The sequence below is a fragment of the Lepus europaeus genome, chromosome 20 (assembly GCF_033115175.1).
Source record: "Lepus europaeus isolate LE1 chromosome 20, mLepTim1.pri, whole genome shotgun sequence".
Classification (NCBI taxonomy): Eukaryota; Metazoa; Chordata; class Mammalia; order Lagomorpha; family Leporidae; genus Lepus; species Lepus europaeus.
Genome location: NC_084846.1, coordinates 15613121 through 15638564, shown reverse-complemented (window position 1 = coordinate 15638564; position 25444 = coordinate 15613121). Strand labels below are relative to the sequence as shown.

Genomic DNA, 25444 nt, shown 5'->3' with positions numbered 1-25444 from the left:
TCACCATCCCTTAGAGCATTTCCTGTTGTTAAACTCTTTCAAAGAATTCCTCTCAGGTCTTATGAGAATGATATAGCACTTGGGAGCAAAGATGCAACCCAGGAGCCCTGCACTGGAGGCCAAGATGGAGAAGACCTCCACTGCTACCATGATCTTCCCCTTGGTGCTGTGATAGACAGGGAGGAAGGTGACCCAGACACTGCAGAACACCACCATGCTGAACGTCAGGAACTTTGCTTCGTTGAATGTGTCAGGCAGATTCCTGGCTAGGAAAGCCACAGTGAAGCTCGCCAGGGCCAAGAAGCCCAGGTATCCCAGGACACAATAGAAGGCAGTGACTGAGCCCTTGTTGCACACAATGATGATGTGGCCATGCTCAGCGTGAGCATCTCTATCAAGAAAGGGAGGAGAGGTTCCCAACCAAATACCACAAAAAATCAGCTGGATCAGGGAGCAGATGGGAATGACAGAGTTAGAAACTCTTGATATCAGCAATTGCCTCATGGTTCTTCCAGGTTTCGTAACCTTGAAGGCCAGAATCACGGTGATGGTCTTGGCCAGCACCGTGGAAACAGCCACTGTGAACACAAGGCCAAACATTATTTGCTGGAGGACACAAGTGGCTGTTTGGGGACGGCCAATGAAGAGTAAGGAACAGAGAAAGCACAGGAGGAGGGAGATGAGCAAGATGTAGCTGAGAGACCGATTATTGGCCTTGACTATCGGAGTGTGTCGATGCTTCACAAAGACACCCAACACTGCAGCTGTGCTGACAGAGCAGCACAGAGCCATGCAGGTCAGAGCCATCCCCAGGGAATCCTCGAAGGCTAAGAAGGTCACCAGCTTGGAGAGGCAGCGATTTCTCTCACTGTTTGGGTACTCATGCTCTGCACACTGGACACACTGGTCTGCATCTGTGGAAAAGATTCAAGGTGTCCATTACACAAATTCTTCCTTTTTTCTCTGTTGAGGAAAACAACTTGGCAATGCCATTGTCAGTACAGACTGCTTCTTATGTAATACCATGTTCATTCATTCCTTACCCACGGAGAATGATCATCTTCAGATGCAAACAACATAGTCACTAATGAGAATCTTCAGCAGTTGGGGTGCTAGGTTGACTCCTCTTTATGGTTCAGTTTTGTCTCCAAGAACATGGATTCTCCCTATTTTATCCTCTATAGTTAGTTCCCTTTCTTATGAGAAACCTAGTATTGCCTTGACTTAGAATATTTGGAGAAGTAAATGAGCTAAACCTTACATGATATCCCTATACCAATCATTGCTCTAATTTCTAGCATTTCCTCTTTGTATACTAGTGATATGTGGTAGAACAAGTCTTTTTTAATTTCATATTTTTGCTTCTCTGTGAGTCCTCTAGTCACTTTTCCATAGAAATGGTGAGATACTATGATTGAGTAGAAAACATTTGGATTGGAATTTGAAGGCAGTTCTATTAGTTTTAGGTAATAATCTTTGGAATAAATGGTATTTTATCAATTTATTAAAGGAAAAGTTGTGATTTTTCAATTCCCCACTCATTTATTCCTGAAAACACAACTTGTTATCCCTTTGCAGAAGGCGATAGATCTGGAACAATGAGGTCTGCTGACCACGTTACTTCTCTGGAAACATCCCCTTCTGCTGCTACACCATGAAAGACGTCACAGAAAACAGCTCAGTTAATGGTATGCCTCTCTTTCAGGTACATATCATTAAATATGGACGTGATTGTTAGTTTACCTACTTTTGCCATAATGGTCATGTTCAGTTTTTATAGGTGATACTCACATGATAATACTGGACGTCAGGACCTTGTGGTTATCTTCATACCTGAAAAACCCTTCTTTCCTCTCTGAAGGGATAGGCCAAATTGTTTCTATGCTAAGATAATAGGAACTGAACATTCTTTTCTGAATAACACAAAATATTATAAGATCCATTCCCTATATTTTGAACAATGGAAATATTTTTCATTAGACCTAGTACATTTCTACATTTTTCAATAATTAGATTTTGATAGGTAATTTCTTAAATGTTTATTTTATGGAAAAGCTAAAAAGTAGCTTTGGGTTTCAAATTGTCTTTTAGTAGGATGTTGTGTTTTCATATTTCTTTTTTTAAATTAATTTATTTATTTTTATTTATTTATTTTTTTGACAGGCAGAGTGGACAGTGAGAGAGAGACAGAGAGAAAGGTCTTCCTTTTGCCGTTGGTTCACCCTCCAATGGCTGCCGCGGTAGGCGCACTGCGGCCGGCGCACCGCGCTGATCCGATGGCAGGAGCCAGGTGCTTCTCCTGGTCTCCCATGGGGTGCAGGGCCCAAGGACTTGGGCCATCCTCCACTGCACTCCCTGGCCACAGCAGAGAGCTGGCCTAGAAGAGGGGCAACCAGGACAGGATCGGTGCCCCGACCGGGACTAGAACCCGGTGTGCCGGCCTGCAAGGCAGAGGATTAGCCTGTTGAGCCACGGCGCCGGCCAGTGTTTTCATATTTCATCTTATTGCTTTCCATTACTAATTATTTCCATCAAAAGGACAATTCTATGGTATTAATTATGTTTATCTGATAGCATGCATAGTAATAAGTACATGGTACAGAAAGAAAGAAAAGATTTCCTAACACTTTGAGTGCACTAGCTCTGTTCATCACTTGTGCATATAAAAGTATTGATTTCATGCCTTCTAGGCACATATAGATAACCTTGATTATTATATATCTCACATTAAGGTTCAACCGTAGTATGGTCCAACAGAAGATCTAAGGTTGGGGGTGCTTCCCCACTGGATATTAAAGGGAGTTGTCAGCTAGCATCAATGCCAAAGTTGAGGCAAATCAGATAAGCACTGTCACAAAATACTTGCATGTAATGGGGTAGAGTTCTTGTTCATAAAATGGACAGTGGTTTTTTTTTTTCCTTGCATTTCGTTGAATTCTTTACTTAGTGGAGGGTTGATCATGTGATGATAAAATGGACTGAGAGTCTGTCATTGTAAAAATTGAAAGAAAGAATGAGAAAGGAAGGAGGAGGGAAGGTAGAGTGGGAACTATCACTATGTTCCTGGGTCTGTATATATGAAATGCATGAAATTTGTTTAACTTACTTAATTAAAAATGTTAAAAATAAAAATAACTGTATAAAACTCTGGATAAAATTAAATAAAATAACTCTGGGATGCGTGAAAGCATGCTTTGAGAACAATGATTTATCCCATTGCAAATATCGTTGGTTTTCTTTTTGTAGATAGTTAAGTGAGTGCAGTTTTCATGGGGAAGATATATATACATATATATATATATATATATATATATTTTTTTTTTTTTACCTGTCTGATTGGAAATGTATCTCTCTGGACAAAAAGTACAAGTATAGCAGCAGACAGGTTTTCCTTCCTGTCGTATTTTCATGAATCCTGGGCCACAGCTCTGGCTACACACAGATTGGGGTGTCTGAGGGGAAAAAAGGAAGCATTGGTCATGATTTTGCATGCCATCAGTTACTTGCACAGAATGTCAATGTTTCCTCCCTCACAAAATAAAAAAATTGACCATCAATTTCACTTAATTTCAGGCCACTACTATGTCTACTCACAATACATATTGTACTGATAATACTTCGACATGTAACAGAGTTTACATGATCATGTTTCCTGCTTTATCAACTTTTTTCAAATAGTATGAAAGTATGTCAGTTTTATATATCAACATGTATATTATGAGTATTTGCCCATTTTATTGAAATATTTCATTGAAAATCTTTCTAATACAGGTTTCTACATGGTAAACGAATAGGAAAACCAAGAAGTCTGAGTGTATTTTCATCGTGTTTTCATGTATGTTTGAGTAGAAGATTTTATACAGCAGATAAAAGAACCAAAAACATGGTAAATAGACACACTTCTGATTAATTCTACAATAAATGCCAAAAATGATGAGAATATGTTGTAAACTGTGCATCATATTTCATCCATAATTGGGTTTCTTGGCTTCATGAGAGCATTGACTCCAGAAACTGACAACTTATTAGAGACGCAAAGCATGACATTTCATAAATCACACATAATATTGCCTGGAGTAGTCCAGGGTGGAAAGATGATGGAAATTATGTTCAACGTTTTGAGATGTATGTACGGAGGAGTGCATAGACTCCAGAGACTGACAGCTGATTTGAGATGTAAAGCATGAGATGGATGTACAACAAGGACTGAAGAATGAATGGCATGCACAATGACAGTTGAAAACTTGAATAGTATCTACAAAGAGGAAAACAATATCAATCTATCATTCACTTGTATTCATAGTGCATCAAAACATAATGAACCCTTATCATATGATTAAGGAATTCAGAATATAAGGCAGAGCATATTTAGTATCTATAGGTCTCTACTTGGATATTTATTTCTATTTATCACTTTGGTTATTCTATTTCTTCAACTATTATGTGAATAACTATGCCTAAACTGAAACCAGTATGTTATAGAAAATTTCACTTCCTATACATATCAGCTCAGAATATGTGTAAGTTATACCGTAAATTTTTAAGCCAAGTGAAAAATGAGAATTGAACCATTGAAGTTTTCACCCTTAATGTTGTCTCAGGAATTTACTCAGATCCCCTAGCATGTGTCCAACAAGGACAGGAAACCTTACCTCTGTGAATGCAATAGGCCATTCTATCATCTCTTCGCTGATGACCAAGACTTGGTCATGGGGACTCTTGGAGGAAAACTCTCCAATTTTAATCGACAACTGAAGACCAACAGGAAAATTCCCAATATTCTGGATATCATAATGTGCCATATGGTCTCTTGTTTCATGGAAGGATATGTCATCCCCAGCATTGTTAGTGAACTGGATTTTCCTTAAAAGTGGATGAAGCTGGAAGATATCCAAATTGGAAAGACAGAAGGAATTCAAATGAGAAGTAGAGAGTGAGTATGTACTAAACAACCATTTTGCTTCCTGCCTGTTTTCAATTTTTTTTTTTTTTGCAAAGGCTTAGTTTTGTTTGTGTAGTCACCATCACATAAGTTCAATAAAGAAAAAGCCTTTGCCTGGCCGGCGCCGTGGCTTAGCAGGCTAATCCTCCGCCTTGCGGCGCCGGTACACTGGGTTCTAGTCCTGGTTGGGGCGCCGGATTCCATCCCAGTTGCCCCTCTTCCAGGCCAGCTCTCTCCTATGGCCCGGGAGTGCAGTGGAGGATGGTCCAAGTGCTTGGGCCCTGCATCCGCATGGGAGACCAGGAGAAACACCTGGCTCCTGGCTTCGGATCAGCGAGATGTGCTGGCCGCAGTGGCCATTGGATGGTGAACCAATGGCAAAAGGAAGACCTTTCTCTCTGTCTCTCTCTCTCTATCCACTCTGCCTGTCAAAAAAAAAAAAAAAGCCTGGCCGTGACGCCGGCTCACTAGGCTAATCCTCCGCCTCGCGGCGCCAGCACACCGGGTTCTAGTCCTGGTCAGGCACCGATCCTGTCCCGGTTGCCCCTCTTCCAGGCCAGCTCTCTGCTATGGCCCGGGAGTGCAGTGGAGGATGGCCCAAGTCCTTGGGCCCTGCACCCCATGGGAGACCAGGAGAAGCACCTGGCTCTTGCCATCGGATCAGCGTGGTGCACGGCGGCCGGCGGCCATTGGAGGGTGAACCAACGGCAAAAAGGAAGACCTTTCTCTCTGTCTCTCTCTCACTGTCCACTCTGCCTATCAAATAAATAAATAAATAAAAAAGCCTTTGCCTCACAAAACTCAATAGGGAGTATTTATTCCAATAGAAAAATTGGGCAATGTGTCCCAGAGTGACTAAGCCATGGGTTCTTGTGCAACCATGACTTTGGAAATTTGGTTGAGGTTTTGTGGTAGTTGACCCTAGTATTCTGCATGAGCATAAAATGGATTTATATTTTAAATACCTTTATTATTGTAGTGGTAATAAAGATATGTGCATATATGTGCACTATATCTGTATGTATATATATATACATATATACATATATATATATATATATATATATATATATATATATATATAAAGCCAGAGCTACAGAGAGGGAGAGACAGAGAGAGGAGATCTTCCACCCTCTGGTTCACACTTCTGATGGCCACAACAGCCATGGCTGATCTAGACAGCAGCCAGAAGACAGAACCACGTCTTTCATGTGGGGGCAAGGTCCCTAGCCCTAAAGCCATCTTTCACTGCTTTTCCCAGACCATTAGCAGGTATCTGGATTGAAACTGTAACAGTTGAGAACAAACCAGTTCCCATATGGGATGCCAGCATCACAAGTGGTGGCTTTATCCACTACTCCATGGCAATGGCCCCTATGTATATACTTTTCAAAGTTTAACATAACTGAATTATATATTAGTTTATTATGGTTAGATTAATAAGAAACCCATGCATAGTTTTTTGTAATAAACATTTTCCAAAATGTGGAGTTCCCTGGTATTTCAGGTTATCCCAAACTTATAAAATTGTATTACCTTATGTGTATGTAGATAGATAGATAGATAGAGTTTTTATGCCTCTAGGCAGCTTGAAAATAATATTAACAGAGGTTTTCTTTCTTTCCCTATCCCAGACTTTTTTTTAATAGAGAATGTGGTTACCTTTTGATGTTACAGAGAACATTCTATAACCAAAACAAAAACTTCAAATCTCTTCATAGTAGTGAGAATATCAATAAGGTGCTATCCCATGATATTCAGAGTCTCATGACACTTTTTGCAAGATACAATTAATGCCCTATTCTTTAAACAACTATCATGCTATCTTCATGAAACTAGAGTAGAATTACAAAAAATCTATACTTTTATATTTGAAAGACTTCTTAGCAAATTCACTTACTTTTCTAAGTTTCATTACAAGTAAAGCACAAATAATGAATTAAATATTATTTTTTAACTTTTATTTAATGAATATAAATTTCCAATATTATTATTTTAAATATTTTGTTTATTTATTTGAGAGGTAGAGTTACAGACAGTGAGAGGAAGAGACAAAGTTTCACTCCCCAAGTGGTTGCAATGGCTGGAGCTGTGCTGATCCAAAGCCAGGAGCCAGGAGCTTCTTCCCAGTCTCCCACACAGATGCAGGGTCCCAAGTACTTGGACCATCTTCTACTGCTTTCCCAGGCCATATAAGACAGCTGGATTGCAAGAGGAGCAGCCAGGACTAGAACCAGCGCCCATATGGGATGCTTGAGCCGAAGGCGGAGGATTAAGCTACTGTGCCAAGGCACCCTCAAATATTATTATTATTATAAGTACACATAGAAATTAGATAGAGAGGTAAATTTTGTGATGTTCACTTTTACATGTTTTTATTTTCCTTTTTTTAGACATTAAATTCATTTGACTTATTCAACAAACTTGATGAATTAATTTTTCCCATCTGCATGCAAGCAGGAGTTCCTAAATGGACTCCATATATGGATAATGAGAATGACTTTGTATGTGGATAACAAATCAACCTGTAAAACAGGAGCACACCTTGTGTTTAGTTTTTTTTTTTTTTTAAGTTTTGACAGGCAGAGTGGACAGTGAGAGAGAGACAGAGAGAAAGGTCTTCCTTTTGCCGTTGGTTTACCCTCCAATGGCCGGCGCAGTAGGCGCGCTGTGGCCAGCGCACCGCGCTGTTCCAATGGCAGGAGCCAGGTGCTTCTCCTGGTTTCCCATGGGGTGCAGGGCCCAAGCACTTGGGCCATCCTACACTGCACTCCCTGGCACAGCAGAGAGCTGGCCTAGAAGAGGGGCAACCGGGACAGGATTGGTGCCCCGACCGGGACTAGAACCCGGTGTGCCGGCGCCCTAAGGCGGAGGATTAGCCTAGTGAGCCGCGGCGCCGGCTCTGTGTTTAGTTTTAATTCTCAGTGTTTAACAAAGGGACCACAGTCCTTGATCCCTGGCTGTTGCAGGTTTTCTAAGAATCATCATCACTTAATTTCCAAATGTCAATTTAGGATATTATCTAGAACCTACTACTATTTTTCCCCTTAAATTTACTCACAGAAGGCATACGTCATTACCTCCCTATATATGAGCATATGTGTGTATGGATATATAATATATGATATTATAAATCATATATATGAATATATACTCACTAGATGTTGTTTAATATAATCCACAGGGAATATTTTGTGTTTTGCACACATTCTAAAGAAAAGAACAATTTTGACCAAATTTTTTCTTCCTATGCTTTGTCACAAGTGAGATTAGAGTATTTTATAGCATATCATCCTATTCTGGAAAATATTCTGATAACATTTCTAGTTATAGAATATGAATTCATAATCCTCTGTGATAGAATTCTTCAGATACAAATAATAATTACAGTTATTACAAGACATGTTTTACTCTACTGTGTCTAATGATCTCGACCTAAAAAAACAATCAGGATGATGCCCCTCAACAAGACACTGCTGGATGACATCGGTGCTGAATGCATGCTGTCTGCTTAGAGTATGTTTACCTGCCGGGGAAGAAGCATAGGCTGGGATGATTCTCCTGAAGACAGTCTGTCTACTTTCTCCAGAAGCATCTTATGTAGCACATGGGCCACAGCATACACAGCATTGTAGATAAAATAACTGGAGTCAGATATGGTCATCATATCAATGTCTCCAGGGAAAAATTCAAAGGAAGCATTTGGTGGGCACAACCCAATTTTTCCACAAAAGGAGCCATCAGGTAAGCAGTTGAAAATGTGAAGCCACAATTTACTGAAGTAAAAGTCTTCTGGGTATCTGGAAGGGTTCACTGTCTTTAGGAAATGTTTGAGACCAGGGATTTCCCCTCTGTGGGGAGAAAATGAGAAGCCTCCATGCAAAGAGTGCAGCATGTGGTATGTCTCATACACAACAATATCCCACTTTGCTGCCATGACCCACACCTTCCCTGTGGTTAAAAAGAATTGTCCTACAATGTCCACATGGATGAGGCTCCTTACATCACCATATAGTACATGCACATTTGCAGATGAAACGCTGAGCCTAGTCATGAAAGTGATATCGGTTGATGCAAACATTCTCTTAGTGGCAGGGAGCTTCACTTCAAAGGCCACACAGAGACCTTTCTTGACCATCTCTGCCTTGATATCGTGAAGGAACCACTCTCCTTTCATGTCATCTGATACAAAGAGTGCTATCCAAGTCCAGCCAAAATGCAGCAACAAGGAGATCATTCCATGGGCTAGAAAACCATCACTTGTAGCCATCTGATACAGGGATGGAAACTGGTCTTTGTCATTCAGCATGGGATCAAAAGGGCCATATGATAGCTGAAAGCAAAAACAAAATACCGTAACTATCATTTCAGTGGCATGTGAAGTTATTTCTGCTGCAGAGGGTGTAAGATATTCCATTAAAGAGAGGCCTGTGGGAGGAATCCTATGGGGCATAGAGACAGATTGCTGTAGAGATAACTGAGCTTTAGAATTTTACACACAGAAAGACCATGTTTCCAATGTCAACTGCTTTTAGAATAAATGGATTACCGATTCGTAACATAAGAAATGTGTAAGATTCATGTGTATTCTTTTTTTTTTTAGACAGGCAGAGTGGACAGTGAAAGAGAGAGACAGAGAGAAAGGTCTTCCTTTGCCGTTGGTTCACCCTCCAATGGCAGCCGCGGCTGGCACGCTGTGGCCAGCGCACCGCGCTGATCCGATGGCAGGAGCCAGGTGCTTCTCCTGGTCTCCCATGGGGTGCAGGGCCCAAGGACTTGAGCCATCCTCCACTGCACTCCTGGGCCACAGCAGAGAGCTGGCCTGGAAGAAGGGCATCCAGGACAGAATCCAGAGCCCCTCCGGGACTAGAACCTGGTGTGCCAACACTGCAAGGCGGAGCATTAGCCTGTTGAGCCATGGCGCCGGCCAGGATTCCTGTGTATTCTTCATGTCATGCAGTGGGAACTGAATAAGACATGAACGTTGGAAGCAGTATCACCAAGATAGTGGTCTTTTCGTCATCCTGACCTTGTATGGAGCAGAGCCCACTCTTTCGGCAGCTAGCGTGGGATGTACAGTGTGTATAGAATAAATCTTCAGTGTGTTGATCTGTTAATACATCAGAGTTAACTTAGTTTTCCATCATTTCATAAATTGTCATGAAGTACTTAATTGCTCTCTGATTTTTGGTAAAATAGTTTTCCAGCCCTGAATTCTCTTTTATTGCTGTGGTCTGTGTTTGGCAGTAATACAAACCTTGGGAGGCAGTAGTGGTGGCTTGATTAATTGGGATCCTTACACCCATATGGGAAACTTGGATTGATTTCCTGGATTCCAGGTTCTGCCATGGCCAGCCAGGCCCAGCACCACGGTGGATATTTAGTGAGTAAATCAGCTATTGGAAGATCTCTGGCTGTCTGCCTCTGTTTCTCTGCATCTGAAATTTTTAAAAAATCTGTGATATGAGGAGTTGGGAGTGGGAAGCTCACTGTGACCCTGTGAAAACTCTGTGTGGGTGGGTGTAAGTATAGCAGGGTAGGTCAGAGGGAATCTAATAGGTTAGCGTGAATACCAGTACAACTGTAACTGAGCCTCACATACCACTTGTTGATCTGTGGGGAGGCAGGGCCCTCAGTGTTGTCCTTAAGGGAAATTAGATGGCCATGTCTTTCTGTCCCCACATCTACGAGTCTTTTGCACTTGGCTGAAACCTGAGATGGTCCTGTCCAAGGACAGGACACTACTCTGTGATGTGGATGTTTCTTTTGAGGTACAGAGCCACCAGCACTCTGGAATCAATATTTCCAGCAGGTTCGGGGCTGGATGCATTGGCATTACACAATAATCTGGGTGGATGATTATTATCTAATATCCACTTGTCCATATCCACTACTCCTTTCCTTACTTTTACTTGCATCTGTTAATAATCTCACAACTCTGGATATTCTTGGACATTTCTCTTTTTTGACAGGCAGAGTTATACAGTGAGAGAGAGACACAGAGAGAAAGGTCTTCATTCCATTGGTTCACCCTCCAAATGGCCACTACGGCAGGCGTGCTGCACCAATCTGAACCTGGAGCCAGGAACTTCCCCTGGTCTCCCATGCGGATGCAGGGCCCATGGATCTGGGCCAGCTTTCACTGCCATCCCGGGCCACAGCAAAGAACTGGACTGGAATAGGTGCAACCGGGACAGAATCCAGAGCCCCAACTGGGGCTAGAACCCATGGTGCCGGTGCCGCAGGCGGAGGGTAGCCTAGTGAGCCATGGCGCCGTCCTCTTGGACATTTCTTTCCAATGATGATTTATGTATATCTGGCTTCCACATTGCACTTTCACCAGAGGGAGAGAATGGTGGAGGGGAGATTCAAATATTTCTCTCCAGCATTAAAAACACATTTACCTGTGGGGTTCCATAGAGTTCCAAAAGTGTTCCAATTTCAGCAGAAAATGCTGATGTGGTCCCTGCAATAACTGCAACTAATTTTTCCTGTGTCTGCCAGGTGTAGTTAGGGATCATTTCATTCTTTCCTGAAAGCCAATACAGGGTGTTCCACAAGGTGAACTGGTCACTAGGAATCGCATTGTAGAACTGGAAACCCAGCGACAGATTGGGGAGTAAGTGGGTGTCCTTATTGACCTCCTGGATGGCAAAGTGAAAGGCCAGCACATATTGGTAGTTCTTCCACAACCACCTAAAGAGAGGGGCAGCATTGTAGAGAAGGGTCAGATAATGTAGCAAAGGCAAATTCTCAACTAAGCCCTAAAGCACCAGTGATCATAGTCAGGTGGCCATTCAGCGATTTCCAGCCTTGGCTCCTGGAGCTGGTGTGGTTTATGTTACTGGGTCTCTGGAAGAGCTTGAAACGGCCCTTTGACTCCCATGAAACAAACTGTCAGTGCACACACTCTTCTTTCAGGAGAGTTCTGATTTATCCCAATATGGGATCTCATTTCTACTTGGAGACAGAAGACAAATGCAAGCATTCTTTGTTTCCTGTTAGTTTTTTTTTTTTTTAATGTAAGTCATGCAAGTTTTGTGTGTTTCATATATACAGATTTAGGAACATAGTGATACCTTCCACCCACCCTCCCTAGGAGTAAGGAAAGTTCTATGAGTTCTTGAATCATTTAAATAACAACTGACATGCCAGTTATTTAAACACTTGGGAGCATTATCTCTTCCAACCATATTCATCTGAGGAATTTATTCATGCTTCCTTTCTGTAAATTTTATGAAAATATATCAAGTACTATAAAAGCAGCTTTTCTGAATTATATTTTCCTTGAAAATCAATATTTGATTCAGGACTTCAAATGTATTGTTGGAGAAATTATGACTTGCAGTACATTTTCATTTGTCTGTTTTCTCTATACTGAATTTTCTTTATCATTTCACACTTCACACCTGAAGGTTTCCGCAGTTTTCTCAATAACTATATGAAAAGCGTAAGTTCTTGGAATTTCAGAAGAGCTATCACATGTTATGAGTCTAAAACACAGATGTCCTATGTTCCTACTATGCAGACTTTTGGTCTTCTATCCTTGAAAGGCAGTGATACCTTGGAAGGTATCACTGTTTTTTTAAATTACCTTTCACTTTTATTTAAAAAAATTTATTTGAGAGTTAGATTTACAGATAGAGAGAGGGTAAGACAGAGAGAAAAGTCTTCCATCCTCTGTTCACTCCCCAGATGGCCACAGCAGCTGGAGCTGAGCAAATCTAAAGCCAGGAGCCAGGAGCTTCTTCCAAGTCTCCTACACGGGTGTAGGGGGGTCCAAGCACTGGGACCATCTTCCACTGTTTTCCTAAGACATAATCAGAGATCTGGATTGAAAGAGAAGCAGCTGGGACAAGAACCAGCACCCATATGGGATGCCAGCACTGCAGGTGGAGGCTTAGTCTATTATGCCACAGCACTTGCACCATGGATGTTTTCTAATTGCTTACATCGCATCCATAATTTCAATTTTATGAACAGTCTTAATAAATTTTGTACTATATATATTAATATATATTAATTTAGTTGTCTTGCATTTATTCTATGTTTCAATGCTGGGAACAATAATGTATAAATTCACTTCATGTTAAATTTTTAGGACATATTTTTAAACAATTATCGAATATAGTTTCATATTTAGGAAAAAACTGTTTTTCTTTTGTATCACACAATGTTCTTATATATGGACTGAGAATTTTATTCTATTATGTATGCAAATGTTTCCTTTACTTAAACATGTGAACTAAAACGGTGTTATTTCATAAGAGGACTTTTTCCCAAAAATGATGATTTTCATATGTTTTCTCTGATATGTGATAGATACTATAGAATGCAAAAATGTTTAAGGATGAAACAGGCAACTTATGATCTGATAATTGTTTTTAGCCATCGTTTATATTCCTGTGGGTGTTTTGCAAAAATTAAAGGATGGGGCCAGCACTATGGCACCACAGGTTAATATCCTGCCTGAAGCGCCGGCATCCCCTGTGGGCACTCGTTTGAGACATGGCTATTCCATTTCTTTTTTTTAAAGCAGTGTCTTGCTTTTATTCCCAGATGTTTAAGGTCCTTTTTAATTAATTTTGGGTATAATTGCTGGTGTCAGCATCTTTTATTTTGTAGAGTCAGTACAGGAGGCTATTGCATTTCTGATCTAGCTATCTGCTATGACCTGGGAAAGCAGTAGAGATGGCCCAACTCTTTGGGCCCCTGACCCATGTGGGGGACGTGGAAAAGCTCCTGGCTCCTGGCTTTGGATCAGCACATTTCCGGCCATTGCAGCCAACTGGGGAGTGAACCATTGGATGGAAGACCATTCTCTCTCTGCCTCTCCTCTCTCTGTGTAACTCTGACATTCAAATAAATACATAAATCTTTTTTAAAAAAATAAAACATCATTTATCAGAGTTATAATAAACAAAATAAATTAATGAAATATATTCAGCATGTGGAAGACTTTGTAAGGAGTATTTGCAGTTTCAAGATCAAAATTTTTTTAAAAACGAAGGAAGGAATGGAATTAAAAGAGGTAAGGAGGAAGAGAGGCAAGTATGATTATATCCTTAGTATTGTATCTATGAAATACATGAAATCTATTCTCTTTACATCAATAAAAAATACCACAGAAATAGTAAGAATCACCAAAATTACTATAAATGGCTATATGATAACAAATTGGAAAATCCAGAAGAAATGGAAAGTTATATGGACAGATAAAATCTAGAAAAATTGAATCATCAAACTTAGAAAAACATAAACAGAACAATAACTAAGATAGGGATTGATTCAGTAGTAAAAACCATCCAGACAAAGAGAAGCCCAGGACTGGATGGCCTCACTGTTGAATTATATCAGACTTTTAAGAATAACTAAATTCAATTCTTCACTTATTATTCTAAACTGAAAGGGAGGAAATTCTCCCAAGCTGATTCTAGGAGGCCAGTATCATCTTAATTCCCAGACCAGAAAATGGTACAACAAAGGAAAGAATAGATCGGTATCATTGAAGAAGGTAGATGCAAAATCCTCAACAAAATACGAAGTAATCAAATCCAATAATACATCAGATCATTCACTTGGGCCAAGTGGGATGTATTCCTGGCTTGCAGGGATGGTTCAACACACACAAATCAGTGTGAAACGTCACATTAACAAATTGAAAAATAAAATCATATGATTATCTCAATATATGCAGATAAAGCAATTGATAAAAATATGGCATTCTTTCATGATAAAAACCTTAACCAAATTGGGTGTAGAAGGAACATTCCTCAACATAATCAAGGCAATACACAACAAGCCCACAGCCAGCATCATATTCTGGATGAACACAGATGGAATGGGGAAAGTTAGACACATTTCCGATAAAAACCAGAACCAGTAAAGGAAGCCCACCTTCACCATTTCTAGGCAAGATAGTTATGGAAGTCTTGGCCAGAGTCATTAAGCAAGAAAAAGTAACCTAAGAGATACAAATTCAAAAAGATGAACTCAGATTATCATCTGTTTGCAGATGCCATGATTCTATAGACAGGGGAACCCAAAAATTCCACTAATACAGTACTGCAACTCATAAGAGAGTTTAGTGAAGTTGCAGGATATAAAATAAGCACACAAAAACCAATAGTCTTTGTATACCTGGACAATGTCATGGCTGAGTCCGAACTTGTAAGGTCATTCCCTTTCACATTAGCTACAAAAATTTAATTAACCTTGAGGAAATTTAACCAAGGAAGTGAAAGATTTCAACAATGAAAATTATAAAACATTAAAGAAATAAGACACACGAAAAAGGAAAAATCTTCTATGTTTTTGGAGTGGAAAATTAATATAAGCAAAATGTCCATACTACCAGAGAGATTTATTGATGAAGTGCAATCCCAATCAAATCACCCATGGCATTTTTCTTATGTCTAAAAAATATGCTGAAATTTATATGCAAACACAAGACACTCCAGGTATCTAACACAATATTACACAATAAACAAAGTAGGAGGCATCACAATACCAGACTTCAAGACATACTATATGACAGTTATAATCAAACCACTTTGGTAATGGCACAAAAAATAAACATGTAGACCAATGGAATGGAATAGAAAACCCAGAAATGATCCACACAATGTACAACCAACTAATGTTTGATAAATGAGCTGACATTAATACCCACAGAAAAACAATTTCTTAACAAATGGTGCTTGGAAAATGGGATCTACATTTGCAGAAGTATGAAAGAAGACCTTTACCTTAGACAAAAATCAACACCAAATGGATCAATGAATTAAATCTATATTACGATACCTTCAAATCACTAGAGAAAAACATCAGGGCAACTGCAAGACATTGACCTAGGCAAAGAGTTCTTGGAAAATACCCCAGAAGCACAAGCAATTAAAACAAAAAATAGATAAACAGGATCACATCAAACTAAGGAACTTCTGCATTACAAAAGAAACACTCAACAAAGAGACAATGGACTGAATGGGTAAAAATATTAGAATTTAAAAAACTGACAAAGTATTAATATTCAGAATCTATAAAGAGCTCAAGAAAATCAACAACAAAGCAATCAAATCAAGAAATGGGCAAAGGGCATAAAGGATGAAATTCAAGTGACAAACAGACACCTGAAAAATGCTCAGTATTGATAGCCACAGGAAAGTGCAGATAAAAAGCACAGTGTTGTTTCATCTTGCTTCAGTTAAAATAGCTATCATTAAAAAATAAAAAAAGGGGTGCTGCAGTGTAGTGGGTAAAGCCACCACCTGCAGTGCTGGCATCCCTTGTGGGTGCTGGTTCAAGTCCCAGCTGCGCCAATTCCCATCCAGTTCTCTGCTATGTCCTGGGAAACTAATAGAAGATGGCCCAAGTGCTTGGGCACCTGCACTCATGTGGGAGACCTCGAAGAAGCTCCTGGCTCCTGGCTCCTGGCTTTAGATTGGATCAGCTCCAGTCATTCTGGCCATCTGGGGAGTGACCCAGAGGATGGAAGACCTTTCTCTCTCTCTCTCTCTCTCTCTCTCTCTCTCTGCCTTTCTTTCTTTCTCTGTGTAACTCTGACTTTCAAATAAATCTTCAAAAAATAATAATAGGGCAGGGGCGGGGGCTCACTAGGCTAATCCTCCGCCTTGTGGTGCCAGCACACCGGGTTCTAGTCCCAGTCGGGGCACCGATCCTGTCCTGGTTGCCCCTCTTCCAGGCCAGCTCTCTGCTGTGGCCAGGGAGTGCAGTGTAGGATGGCCCAAGTGCTTGGGCCCTGCATCCCATGGGAGACCAGGAGAAGCACCTGGCTCCTGCCTTTGGATCAGGGCGGTGCGCTGGCTGCAGTGGCCATTGGAGCGTGAACCAACGGCAAAGGAAGACCTTTCTCTCTGTCTCTCTCTCTCACTGTCCACTCTGCCTGTCAAATAATAATAATAATAATAATAATAATAATAATAATAATAAATGCTGGTGAGGATGGGTGGCAAAACATACACCATTGATGGGAATGTAGCTTTGTACAACCATTAGGGAAGATGGTATAGAGATTCCTCAGATATCTGAAAATAAATCTACCATTTGACCCAGTGATTCCACTCCTGGGAATTTACCCAAAGAACATGAAATCAGCATAGAAAAGAGTTATTTATACTCCCATGTTTATTGCAGCTCAATGCACAATAGCTACAACATGGAATCAACCAGATGTCAATCCATGGATGGCTGGATAAAGAAAATGTGTTATATATACACTATGGAATATGTCTCGGCCATAGTAGAGAATGAAATCCTGTGTTTGCAACAAATAGATGCAATTGCAAACCTTTATCCTTAGTGAAATAAGTCTGTCTCAAAAAGACAAGCATTCTATGTTTTCTCTGACTCGTGGCAGTTAATACAGAATACAAACAAGCATGGGAAACAAATGGTCAATTGGTGAAATGATTGTCATTTTTAGCTCATGTTCACAATCTTGTGGAACTGTGGTCTTTCTACCTTTTACTTGTTGAATATTATGATCAGTGTCAATTTAAGCTTGTGAATATAAAGTGGATTAAAACTGTGTTTCTGCAAAAACTGATGAAGAGACAGAAGGGGACACTGAGGAAGTGCAGGGGAGTATGGAAAGTGTGGTTGTCTTCTTGGCACTATACCGATGGAATTTGAAAATCCATTCCCCTTATATTAATAAAGTTTTATAATGTACATATGATATGAATTAGAAAAATATTTAAAATAGTTAAATCTACCAAAAACTTTATTAAATATAGTTTAAAGGAATTATTTGAAATGAATAAAAATATAAATATGTCAAAAGAGATTTGATGATTATAAAAGTCACGTGTCTACTGTTAGGGAACAGTGCTTTTTTCTTCTTACTATTTGATGAACTCTCCACTTAGTGTAAGGTTAATATTATGAGTATAAAATCAACTGAAAATAGATCTTTTAAAAATTAAGAGTGGGAATAGGAGAGGGAAGAGAAAGAAGGGTGGAGTGTAGGCAGGAGGTAGGGTAAGGTGAGAAGTATCACTACGTTCCTGAATCTGTGCATATGTAATAAATGCAATTTGTCTGCCTTAAATAAAATTTAAAAAGTAAATAAAGTGTGAAAAAATTTAACATGTCACAATGAAACTCTCAGAAATCCTCACATGCACTAGACACCACTCAAAAAAACCTTCTGTTTAAATGGATAAAATAGGCAAACCTTAGTCAGAAAAAAGAAAACTCAAAACGAATTAGAAATGAAAAGGAATCATTACAACTGATAACACAGAAATAGGGAGAATCTTAAGGAAGTACTACAAACCACAATAAGGAAGCCAACTAGAAAACTATAAAAATTGAGTACGATTCTGGTTACATACAATATACCAAGATTCTATCAAGAAAATATAGAAAATCAAAATAACTGAATGGTAAGTAATAATATTGAAGAAATAATGACAAACTCAAAAAAATTGAATTCTGAAAAAATTTAGAGAAAATAATGCCAATAGTTTTTTTTTCATAGCAAATTTTTATTTAATAAATAAAAATTTCAAAAGTACAGCTTTTGGATCATAGATGTTCTTCCCCCCATATACACCCTCCTACCCACAAACCATCCCATCGCCTACTCCCTCTCCCATCCCATTCTTCATTAAGATTCACTTTTAGGCCCGCGCCGAGGCTCACTAGGCAAATCCTCCACCTTGCGGCGCCGGCACACAGGGTTCTAGTCCTGGTCGGGGTGCCGGATTCTGTCCCGGTTGCCCCTCTTCCAGGCCAGCTCTCTGCTATGGCCCGGGAGTGCAGTGGAGGATGGCCCAAGTGCTTGGGACCTGCACTCCATGGGAGACCAGGAGAAGCACCTGGCTCCTGCCATCGGATCAGTGTGGTGTGCCGGCCACAGCACACCAGCCATGGCAGCCATTGGAGGGTGAACCAATGGCAAAAGAAATCTTTCTCTCTGTCTCTCTCTCTCACTGTCCACTCTGCCTGTCAAAAAATTTAAAAAAAAAGATTCACTTTTAACTATCTTTATATACAGAAGATCAACTCCATACTGAGTAAAGATTTCAATAGTTTGTAACCACACTGATACACAAAGCATAAATTACTCTTTGAATATGTTTTACCATTAATTCTTATAATACAGCACAATACTTTTCTTTTTTTTTCTTTTTTTTATCCTTTTATTTTTGACAGGCAGAGTGGACAGTGAGAGAGAGAGACAGAGAGAAAGGTCTTCCTTTGCCGTTGGTCCACCCTCCAATGGCCACCATGGTTGGCGCGCTGCGGCCGGCGCACCGCGCTGATCCGATGGCAGGAGCCAGGTGCTTCTCCTGGTCTCCCATGGGGTGCAGGGTCCAAGCACTTGGGCCATCCTCCACTGCACTCCCTGGCCACAGCAGAGAGCTGGCCTGGAAGAGGGGCAACCAGGACAGGATCGGTGCCCTGACTGGGACTAGAACCTGGTGTGCTGGCGCCGCAAGGCAGAGGATTAGCCTATTGATCCACGGCGCCGGCCACCACAATACTTTTCTAACTATTCCAATAGATTGAAAACAAATGAGACTGCAAAACTATTTCAATGAGGTCAATATTACCAAAATCAAACAAAAACACAGCACAAATTGAAAACTATAGGGCAATATTCTGGATAAACACAGACAGAAAATTCTCAATAATATCAGCAATGCATCCAACACTGCTTAAAATATCATGCATGAAGATCAAGTACGACGTATTCCAGGGATATAAATATGGCTCATATTCACTAATCCTGGCTGGTGCCGTGGCTTAACAGGCTAATCCTCCACCTTGCAGCACCTGCACACTGGGTTCTAGTCCCAGTCACGGCACCGGATTCTATCCCGGTTGCTCCTCTTCCAGGCCAGCTCTCTGCTATGGCCCAGGAAGGCAGTGGAGGATGGCCCAAGTGCTTGGGCCCTGCACCCCATGGGAGACCAGGAGAAGCACCTGACTCCTGGCTTCGGATCAGCATGATGCGCTGGCTACATGGCCATTGGAGGGTGAACCAATGGCAAAAAGGAAGACCTTTCTCTCTGTCTCTCTCTCCCTCTCTCTCACTATCCACTCTGCCTGTCAAAAAAAAAAATTCACTACTCCTTGATTTAATAAAAATCACTAGAATAGAGAATGAAAATTATATGATCATCTAATAGATGCAAAAAAGGTTTTAAGAAATTCAACCTCTCTGCATGATAAAAAAAGTGTAAACAAATTAGGTATTGACTAAACACATCTCAAAATTACAAAGACTAGACAAGAAAAACTATCAGCAAATATCGTAGCGAAAGTGAAAAAGTTTAAATCCTTTACTCTCATATAGAGAAGCTGATAAGAATGCATACTTTGAACCATCTACTCATTATAGGATTGGAAGCACTTGCAAGATTAATTGGAAAGAGAAACAAATGAAGGACATTTGAAATGGAAAGGAGGAAGTGGAAATATCCATGTTTGCAAGTGACATGATTAAGTACATGGAAAAACTAAAATATTCCACTCAAAATCTACTAGAACTGATGAACCACTTCAGTAAATTCACAAGATACGAAATCTACACTTTAATATAATAATTATCTTGTGAAGGAAAATCAAGAAAGAAAGGTTATTCAAAATAACTATAAAAACTGTAGTGCTATTCTTCATACATGCGTTGGAAAGTCATATAGTTAAAGTGTCTCTGCTATATAAAGCAACCCACAGATGCAATGCAATCTCCATAAATATACTAATGGCGTTCTTTACAGAATTAGAAAAAGTCTTAAAATTCTTACAGAAGCATACAAGAATAGTCAAAGTGATTCTGGGAAAAATCAAACTGGAAGCATCACAATATCTGATATAAAAGCATACTTCAAGTTAAATTAATTATAAAACATGTTATTGACATCAAACAAGCATAAAGATCAATGGAACAGAATTTGTTGAACTCTCTACTTAGTGTAGGGTTACTCTTACAAATCTAAAGCTAACTGAAATAGATCTTTGTAAAATCTAAAATTGAGAATGGGAGAAGGTGGAGGAAGAAGGGTAAGAATATGAGTGGGAAGGAGGTATGGTAGAAAGAATCACTGTGTCCCTAAAGTTGTATATATGAAATGCATGAAGTCTGTAATCCTTAAATAATATTAAAATAAAAAAGAAAATCCAGAAATTAATCCACACACATACAGAAAACGGACTTTTGACAAAGGAACCCAGAAGATACACTGGAGAAAGGATATTCTTTTCAATAAGTGGTGCTGGCAAAACTATGTACACATGAAGAATAAATCAAGTTAGATTCTACCTGTCACCATATACTAAAATTAACCAAGATGTACGAGAGCTAAATGTAAGACCCAAAACACTGAAATTACTAGAGAAAATAATAGGGAAAATACTTCAAGACTTTTGTAATGGCAATGATTTCTTGGATAATACATAAAAGTACAGGCAACAAAAAAACTGGACAAATAGGATTGCATCAAACTCAGAAACTTCTTCATAGCAAAGGAGGCAATCTAAAAGTGACCAATAAATTTTGATTTCTTTTTTTAATTTATTCTGCTTCTATTTTATTTTGATTCTATTTACAAATATAGGTGCAATCATTCAACATATTTGGGAATACAATTTGACATGATGTCAGTTTCTGTGTCTGCAGTGTTGAAAGATTGCTTTTTATCACATTAAAGTGTGCAACAGTTCATGTCTACAAACATTTTAAAAGCTTAGTAACTTTTTTTAAAAACTCCTGGTAAAGATTGATTCCAGGGCCCAATCTCTGAAATTTAAAAACATCTATTAAAAAGGAATATCTATGATCACTCAACTCTCGGTTTTTCCTGGTTGTTTAAAATACAGATAATACCAATGGGACAAATAATATATGAAACATTGAAGAGCATATCCTCATACACTATTATCCTATTAGGAACAACCAGAAAGAGAGGTTGATACCAAAAATTAAAACCAGATTTTAAGATATCATCAGAAAAGATACTATGCATTGATATGAGCTACAACATGAATGAAATGTGAAAATATTTTGCCGTAAATGAAACTCAGTCACAGGGCCAGCATTGTGGCACAATGGGTTGAACCTTTGCCTGTGACACCAGCATCCCATGTCAGAGTGTCTGTTGACTCCTGGCTGCCCCACTTCAGGCCCAGCTTTCTACTAGTACAGCTGGGAAAGCAGTGAAGATGGCACAGGTAAGCATGCTTCAGCCACCCATGTGAGAGACAAGGATGGAATTTTAGGTTCCTGGCTTTGGACTGGCCCAGCCATGGACACTTGGGAAATGACCAGTGGATGAAAGATAATTTCTCATGCTCTCTGTCTTCTCTCTCTTTCTCTCCCTCTCTCTCTTTCCCTGTCTGTCATCACTCTCTTTATCTTTTACTCTGCATTTCAAATAAAAAAAAATGAGAAAACAAATATTTTTTAAAAACCTAGTTATAGCCAGCGCTGCAGCTCAATAGGCTAATCCTCCGCCTTGCAGCACCAGCACACCGGGTTCTAGTCCCGGTCGGGGTGCCGGATTCTGTCCCGGTTGCCCCTCTTCCAGGCCAGCTCTCTGCTGTGGCCAGGCAGTGCAGTGGAGGATGGCCCAAGTGCTTGGGCCCTGCACTCCATGGGAGACCAGGAGAAGCACCTGGCTCCTGCCTTCGGATCAGCGTGGTGCACCGGCCGCAGCACACAACCCGTGGCAGCCATTGGAGGGTGAACCAACGGCAAAGGAAATCTTTCTCTCTGTCTCTCTCTCTCACTGTCCACTCTGCCTGTCAAAAAAAAAAAAAAAAACAAAAACAAAAAACAAACCCCAAAACCTAGTTATAAAATATCAAAGAGAACATGAGTCAGTTTATGCCAGTTTATATGATGTGTCTGTAATATGCAGCTCCACAGAAAATCAAGGTAGATTAGTGTTATCCATGGCTGGAGGTAGAAACAGAAGAATAGGGAGACACTGCAATGGAGTATGGGGATTCTAGGTAGGGAAACAGAAATCTGGGTTATTGGCAAGTATCTCATGATCCAAGAATTATCCCAAGATATCTCAATTGGAAAATGGAAACTTTAATAAATAAAAGTGTTCATTAGTATATCACTTGCAGCCACAGAAACATTAGTGATATCCCAGATACCAGACACTGGGAATGCGAATACGGATTATGCACATAAAATGAAACGTGGTTGGTATAGAAAGAATAACGTGATGCTCATCAGTTATAGGAAAATATATCCATAGCATACTCTTACATATGGAAGCCCTGTGGAGGGGGAATTGAGTCTGATCACACAGCAGGATTTACCCTGTTAGAGGCTTAGAAGATTCTAGAATGTGATAAGTACAAGCTGATAGGCTCACTTCTACACAAAATGAGGGTGACCCAATACAAAATTTGTGACAGACAGTAAGGCAATTATCCAGTGCTTATCCAAGGCAGACACTGATTTAGAGATCCCTTGACCTTCAGATAATCATATCCTATCTCCATAACTCTGACAGACTGCAAACAATCAGTAGCTGCCACATATCCAGAGAATTCACAGGCATGTGTTTTCAATAAAATACTCTATTTAACATGTTGGTTGACAACTGAGAAAAAAGAGAAGAGGACTCAAAATGAAATAGCAAGAAGGGACAGATAACATGAAGCCACAGATTAGGAGAGATTGTAAGGTTGCAATTCTTCCCCCAAAAGCAGCATTCCCACAATCAGTTCCCTCCAGGACAAGGCAAGTCGCTAGTGACAAGTTTAAAATTCCATACAGAACTGACAAGCAAAGACGCATAGCATTTAAGCAAATGGTATGCTGCCACATCATCTCTGGAATATGTCAGCAGGTGGACACATTGAGCATTCCAGGAAAATACTCCACCCATGTAACCAACATGCAGAGACAGGTTCACTGCTGCTAACCCACTCATTAAGCATCAATGGAGTAACTCAATTACCAGAAGTATATGCCACACAGGTGTGGAAAACCCAGAATAAAAACAGCTTCCATGATTTTTTTTTCCCAGAGAATTAAGCCATCAGAATCCAAAAGTAAACCATTAACAACTTAATTGAAGATGATTTCCCTTGATTTTTGTTCTCATTTGCAGGATCAGCAGTTCAAATGCCTTCAATTTGGTAACAGTAAATTATTAATCAGGGAGCCAGCACTGTGGCATAGTGGATAAAGCCACAGCCTGCAGTGCTGGCATCCCATATGGGCTCCACTTCCAATCCAGCGCTCTGCTCTGGCCTGGGAAAGCAGTAGAAGGTGGCACAAGTCCTTGGGCCCCTGCACCTTCATGGAAGTCCCCGAAGAAGCTCCTGGCACCTGGCTTTGGGTCACTATGGAAGTGTGGAAGTGAACCAACAGATGAAAGACTCTCTCTCCTTCTCTGCCTCTGCCTCTCTGTAACTTTGCCTTTAAAATAATAAAAATAAATCTTAAAAATTAATCAGTGGTCAGATAAGGTCTGTTTATGGTAGCAGATCTTAGACATTCATGACTTTTCTATCAGGCACAATTGAGCAATGCCTATCAAAAGTGACAAGAGAGTGAGTTCCTTATTCTAAACTGGAACTCAGGCAACGTTCTCTGTTTCTATACTTCTGTGAGCCATCATTGGGGGCTGGCAGTAGAAGGTCTGTCGACCCAGTAGTCTCACTCATCCCAAGAACCCCACATTTGAGCAACAAACTTGGGACAAAGATAAAGCTTCTCTCTTCTCTATCTGAAGGAGCAAGTGAAAGTGGAAGATTTTGGGTGAAGTAAGACTATAGAGTACTTCAGCTTCATCCTTCTGCTTGTCTACATTCTGTACACACTTCTCAGAATTCTCAAGAGGGTTTGAAACACCAAAGGCACAAGCACACTCTCACATGCAGTTTACACATACACCACATACACACACCCTTGAGCTTACCAAGATGCAGTCACTTTATCCTCAGGCTTGAGTAAAAAAGATAACCGGATCATGTCTCTTTCCATTTCCATGTAGTAAAGAGGGAAAAACACACCCAGCACAAAATCGCCATCTCTGTGGACACTGGGCCACAAGTAAGCACGGCAGAAGCTTTCAATCATGTCCTGTGAAGTGTGTAAAGCGAACAGGAGGAGGTGGAGGAAAATCAGAGACAGCGACATTTCAGTGTCTCCCTCTATCTAGACCCAAAGCCCTGAGTCTCCACTCAGAAGAGAAGAGCATGGGCCTGGATCAGATATAAAAGTTCATCACTTAGCAGGGAGAATTAATCTCTGCGTAGGGACCAGCTGGTTCTCAGAACTCCTGATATACTCAACCTGTGAAAATGTGTGCCAGGCTGGTGACTAGGCAAGAGAACAGCTAGAAGGAGCAGGGAGACATTTCTGTAGAACATGCAGGCCTGAGACCTTGCTTTTAGTTCCCCTGTGACCTGAGCTGCTCCGGCTGGGCGTCTTTATTGCTTCCCTTTCATCATATCCAGGACCCCAGATAAACCTGCCTGAGGCTCTGCACCTGTCATCCTCCA

At 40.3% G+C, this 25444-nt stretch overlaps 1 protein-coding gene across 1 annotated transcript; it reads right to left on the bottom strand.

The window, feature by feature from the left end:
* Positions 1 to 25079, bottom strand: LOC133749348 (vomeronasal type-2 receptor 116-like). Its single transcript, XM_062178526.1, has 6 exons — positions 24859 to 25079; positions 11347 to 11638; positions 8469 to 9275; positions 4653 to 4880; positions 3329 to 3452; positions 1 to 914 (listed from the first exon to the last, which is right to left on the bottom strand). The coding sequence occupies exons 1-6, from the start codon at positions 25077 to 25079 to the stop codon at positions 1 to 3; spliced, it is 2586 nt and encodes an 861-aa protein (XP_062034510.1).
* Positions 25080 to 25444: the final 365 nt, after the last annotated feature.

What these genes read in the sequence shown, in the direction of transcription:
- LOC133749348 (XM_062178526.1), bottom strand. Translation starts at nt 25,079, where the DNA reads ATGTCGCTGTCTCTGATTTTCCTCCACCTCCTCCTGTTCGCTTTACAC. An exon ending in CTATGCTTCTTCCCCGGCAG is followed by an intron (nt 4,881 to 8,468) that starts GTAAACATACTC and finishes GATATCTTCCAG; the next exon opens with CTTCATCCACTTTTAAGGAA. An exon ending in GGCCTATTGCATTCACAGAG is followed by an intron (nt 3,453 to 4,652) that starts GTAAGGTTTCCT and finishes TTTTCCCCTCAG; the next exon opens with ACACCCCAATCTGTGTGTAG.